Source organism: Bison bison, unplaced genomic scaffold (assembly GCF_000754665.1).
Source record: "Bison bison bison isolate TAMUID 2011002044 unplaced genomic scaffold, Bison_UMD1.0 scf7180017864289, whole genome shotgun sequence".
Lineage (NCBI taxonomy): Eukaryota > Metazoa > Chordata > Mammalia > Artiodactyla > Bovidae > Bison > Bison bison.
Window position 1 is genome coordinate 1,685,232 of NW_011494861.1, and position 5,261 is coordinate 1,690,492.

Below are 5,261 nucleotides of genomic sequence, written 5' to 3' on the forward strand. Positions count from 1 at the left end.
ACAATCTGCGAATGCTGACTGCGCGCAGGCTCTGCACACAGCGCTCAACAGGCCCCGCCACAATGGACCCACACACCCACTCTCTGAATTAGACCCCACCTCCCAGGCAGTGCTAAAGAACCCAGCTGCCAATGCAGGAGATAGAAGAGACATGGGTTCAATCCCTGGGTCAGGAAGACCTCCTGGAGGGAGGGTATGGCAATCCACTCCAGCATTCTTTTCTGGAGAAGCCCATGGACAGAGGAGCCTGGCAGTTCATAGGATCACAAAGAGTCGGACACGACTGAGTGACTTGGTACAGATGAGGAAACTGAGACACAGAGGAATTAAGTGATTCACCCAGTCATGTAGCTCATAGTGCAGAATCAGACTCTAGCCCTGTTAGCCTGCTCCCTCTACCCCAACCCCTACACCCTGGGCACCAGCAGGAGGGAAAGGGCGGGGGAAATGACAAGGAGGCTGGGAAGGAGGGACAGAGAGAAGAGAGGAAGGGAAGGCCTCTCCTGAGGGCACGGCCAAGGAGAGAACGAAGGACAAGGTGAGTTTTTGAAGCTTTGGGCCCAGACCACATCCGACGCTGAAGGGAACATGTCACAGTTTCCACCCACATTACATTCCCATCACATACGAGGTTGCACAGAAAGGAGGAACAGCTTGTGGGAACCCCCACACACAGAGGGAGCCCCAAGGGAGTTCTGGCCCACCGTGCAGAGCTGCGGTGTAGCCACGCACAGCCCTTTTGGACCCCTGGACACTCACCCACAGGCTCCAGCGTGGGCCGGAAGGTCTGGACTGGGTAGCACAGATGCAGCTCTGAAATGACAGCAGCAGGAGGACTGGGGTGCCAGCCTCAGAGGGTATCAGCGGGCAGGACGGGAAAAGGACCCAGGCCAGGCTAGCACAGGGCCCCCTGCCCTCCCAGGGCCCCAAGGATACAGGCACTTACTCTGTCCAATCCACTTCCTGCAGGCCCTCCGGTGGCACAGGACGAAGGAGCTGAAGCTGACGACTACCACCAGCATCAGAATCACCCAGAAGAGCACAGGTCCTGGAACACAGAGGTGCCTTGCCTTCGCACCCTGACATCCTGGCAGGGAGCCAGGGGCCCTACAGCAACCACACAGCACAGCCCTCACCCCGGCCTGCTTCCTCCTTCTGGACACAGACTCCACTGTTGCTGACAGGACCTGGTCCTTTCCCAAGCCAGAAGAGAAACCCAGATCCTATCTGTAGCTATCTGGTCCAGCCCTCACCCACCTGTCCTTTCTTGTCTGGCTCTGGGAAGCCCATGGGGGAGCTAAAGAGTTGAAGAATGCACAAACCCTTGCTAGTGGGGGAGAAATGGAGAGTCAAGGAGGCAGAACGAAGAGGGAATTGAGGTCCAGTAGGATGACATCAGGGGACTGGGGAGGAAGGCGTGTGTGAGGCCCAGTCCCGGGCGGCTGGCAGGCAGAGCAACCGAGAGGGTGAAGTTAGGAGTCTGGCACAACTCCCAGCCCCTCCTCTAGACTGGAAACTCCACGAGGGCAGGCACATCTACTCCGCACATAAGCACGCTCAGCAAGCGCTCCTTGAATGAGGAGTCAACAGCCCTATGCCATGGGCACCATGACCATCTCCATTTTACAATGGAGGGAAGCTGATGTTTGCAAAGATTAACAGGCCCAAGGTCACCCAGAGGGTAGGAATCATAGCTCAGGCCAGGCCAGCGCAACTCCAGAGCCCACGCTGTTAACCACTATCTGGATGTATTTCATTATCTCTTAGTACTTGCCTCTTTTTTTTTTTTTGCCCCTTTGTCACTTATGAAAATCAACATATAGTTATTATTTTTTAAAATCCATGTTTAGGTGCTAAAAAAGTAGCATGTACCCAATAGCTTCCCTGGTGGCTCGGTGGTAAAGAATCCACCTGCCAATGCAGGAGACACTGATTCTGTCCCTGGGTCAGGGAAGATCCTTTGGAGAAGGAAATGGCTACCCACTCCAGGATCCTTGCCCGCTAAGAATGACTTAGCGAACGAACAGTAACAACACGTACGAGATAAGTGCTTCTCAGACATTCCTGTGCCTATGAATCTCCGGGGGACCATGTTAAAATGCAGAGTCTGATTCAGTTGGCTGGGGGAGACTTGTAATTTATTTTTCTAACAAGTTGCTCAACTGCCAAATCCAGGACCTCGCGGAGGGCTGCTGGCTGAGAACTACCGCCGCCTAGTGTCCAACACTAGAACTGCAAGTCCTTAAAATCGCATGCCGGGAGCCGGTAATGCCCCTGTATATCACTCTCTGCTTACTGCCCTTTGCGGTATACGCTGTTACAACGCTAAAAAGTGAGTAAGCTGAAGCTCAAAGGAAGTAAGAAACTAGTCAAGATCATGAGGTAGTGGTGGTTTAGTCACTCAGTCGTGTCCGACTCTTGTGGCCCCATGGACTGTATGTAGCCCGCCAGGCTCTTCTGTCCATGGAATTTTCCAGGCAAGAATACTGGAGTGGGTTGCCATTTCCTTTTCCAGGGCATCTTCCTGACCCAAGGATTGAACCTGCATCTCCTGCACTGCAGGCGGATTCTTTACCACTGAGCCACCAGGGAAGCCCAGTCAAGGTCATGGGATTAGTCGCCAAATATTTCATGAGTAGCAATTACGGGCCGTGGAGAAGAAGCTGAGAATAAAATCCCTGCTCAGAAGAATCAAGGAATAATCTGTAGCAAGTGACAGAGCCACAGCTCCAGATCAAGAAGCCAAAGACCTGGGGTCAACTTTGTTCCCAGGACTTCCCAAGCCCCACCTTCCCCCACCAAGTGATGCTGTTGCCCAGTGAGAAGCCTCCCTCCTTGTGGTCCCCAGGGAGGAAGGCCCTGCTTCATGGGGGTGATCATTACCTGAAACCAGAGCCGGCTTTCCCGTGGAGGAGAAGGAGATGGGAGCGCTGGTTGAGCCTGGGGTGTCCTCCCAGGCGTGGGTGACACCCCCTCCATGCTCCTTACCAGTCAAGGAGTCAGCCAGGGAGACCAAGGAGGGGGTGGGGCTGCAGAGAGAGAGGCCAGAGGTAAGATGGATGGCTGAGACGGAAACAGAGGTCTGAGACCCCAGCTCCTCTGCCAACAGTGTCCGCCAGGCACTTCGAGGGCAGGGCCTGGGTTTCTAGGCCTTCTGGCCTTCCACGGTGCCAGCACAGACATAGACTCACATTCTCCAAAATGACCTGCGGGCGTGGCCTAAAGGTCCAGCCCAAGCCCCACTGCCATCCCTAGCCGGCTGCCCCCACCCCCAGGCCCAAGGGGCCCAAGGAGTCACCTGGCAGGCGCCTCACGGTCCTCCAGGCTGGTGCTGCAGTCAGGAGGGCTCCCTGGTGGAAGTGGCTCATAGGTGGTGCCTGTCTCAGCCATACCTGCAGGGAGTGGGTTAGAAACAGTGGCAAGGATGGTTACCAAAGGGAAAAGCGGGGAGGGAGGGATAAACTGGGAAATGGGATTAACAGATATACACACTATTATATATAAAAGAGATAAATAACAGGGACCTACTGTATAGCAAGGAGCTATATTTAATATCTTGTAAATCAACCATACTTCAAATTTTTAAATTAAATTAAAAAAAAAAAATCAGTGCCAAAGAGCCTGACGCATCAGGACTGGTGACTTCCAGGGAGGCAGCACCGTGGGGCCGGAAGGACACGGCAGCCGGGCAGACCCAAGTCTGTGTCCTGGCTGTCTCCTTGCTTCCTCCCTCTCTGCTCCCTTCCCTCCAAGCAACAACTCTTTACTGAGCACCTGCTGCGTGCTGGGAATTGGGACAGAGCTGTGAGAAAAACAGAAAAGATTTGCACCCTTGGGGGCCAATCGGCTGGTGGGGTTCATAGACTCGGTGTCACATGAAGGCAGGTGGGGTCCCTGTAATGGCAGGCTCGATCTCGTCTCACTAGGGAGGCTTCCCTGAGGAGGGAGGTGCTAGGATGTGAGTGGGAGCGGGAGTTTCTAAGCAGAGGAAACAAAAGGTGGGGAAGCCCCGGAGATGGGAGGGAGGAGACGGAGTCATCAAAGAAGCAGAAATGACCCCAGTGCCCATTGGATGGTAAAATGTAGTATCTCTGAATGCTGGAATACTATATGGCAATAAAAGAAATGAAGTACTAACACAGCTGGGAGCTTCCCTGGTAGCTCAGACGATGAAGAATCTGCCTGCAATGCAGGAGACCCAGGTTCGATCTCTGGGTCGGGAAGATCCCCTGGAGAAGAGAGTGACTACCCACTCCAGTATTCTTCCCTAGAGAATCCCATGGACAGAGGAGTCTGGCAAGCTACAGTCCATGGGGTGGCAAAGAGTCGGACACCACGGAGTGCCTAAGCGTGTTAATACGGCTATAACATGGATGAACTTCAAAAGCTCAGTGAAAGAAGCCAGACACAGAAGAATACATTTTACAGAAATATCCCCCAAAACTTAATCTAGAGTAACAGAAAGTAATTTCCAGGCCAGAATACTGGAGTGGGTTGCCATTCCTTTCTACAGGGGATCTTCCTGACCCAGGGATCGAACCCGCATCTCTCAAGCTTCCTGCATTGGCAGGCGGGTTTTTTTTTTACCACTAGCACCACCTGGGTAGCTATGAGTATTTGTGTACAAGCCTTTGCAAAAACATAATTTCACTTCACTTGAGTACCTAGGAAGGGGAAGGCTGTGTCACTGTGCTGACAGAATGCATTTGAGGAGCAGTTCAAGCACAGTCATTTCTGATGTGACCCAGCCACCCCTTCTCACAGACGGAGAGAACCACAGAGCCCGAACTCAAATCAGAAATCAGGGCTCCCGAGTCCCAGCCTTGAGCACTTTTCATGGGACCACTTTGCTTCCTACTGGGGACTGAGCATTTTCTTACAAGTTTAACTTGTAAGATTAACTACTTTACTAGGGCAGAAGGAAATGGCCCATATTTAAAGTAGGTCCAACCCGGCTACTAGCCCTCTCCACTCCTACGTTCCTGACGGGGGGGTGGGGGGCACCCCTTCCCTTAAGTGATACAAAGCAAACCCCCCACCTACCCATGCTTCTCTTGTAAAAAGCTCTCATTATGCCTCTCAGGTTTTTTCTGATTTTAACATTTTGAAGAGAAAGTAAGGCCAGGATTAATTTTCTTCTTGGATTAGTAGGGTCCTGAGGACCTGCCTCTTAAGAAACCTATATGCAGGTCAGGAAGCAACAGTTAGAACTGGACATGGAACAACAGACTGGTTCCAAATAGGAAAAGGAGTACGTCAAG

At 52.6% G+C, this 5,261-nt stretch overlaps 1 protein-coding gene across 1 annotated transcript in view; it reads right to left on the minus strand.

The window, feature by feature from the left end:
* The window catches only part of TNFRSF8 (tumor necrosis factor receptor superfamily, member 8), a 73,625-nt gene that overhangs the window by 16,487 nt on the left and 51,877 nt on the right, over positions 1-5,261 (minus strand). The window contains exons 9-12 of the mRNA XM_010849844.1: positions 3,299-3,392; positions 2,884-3,029; positions 947-1,048; positions 760-813 (exon numbers count right to left, since the gene is read on the minus strand). Of these exons, the coding sequence (XP_010848146.1) occupies positions 760-813; positions 947-1,048; positions 2,884-3,029; positions 3,299-3,392 (396 nt within the window). The remainder of the gene's footprint in view (positions 1-759; positions 814-946; positions 1,049-2,883; positions 3,030-3,298; positions 3,393-5,261) is intronic.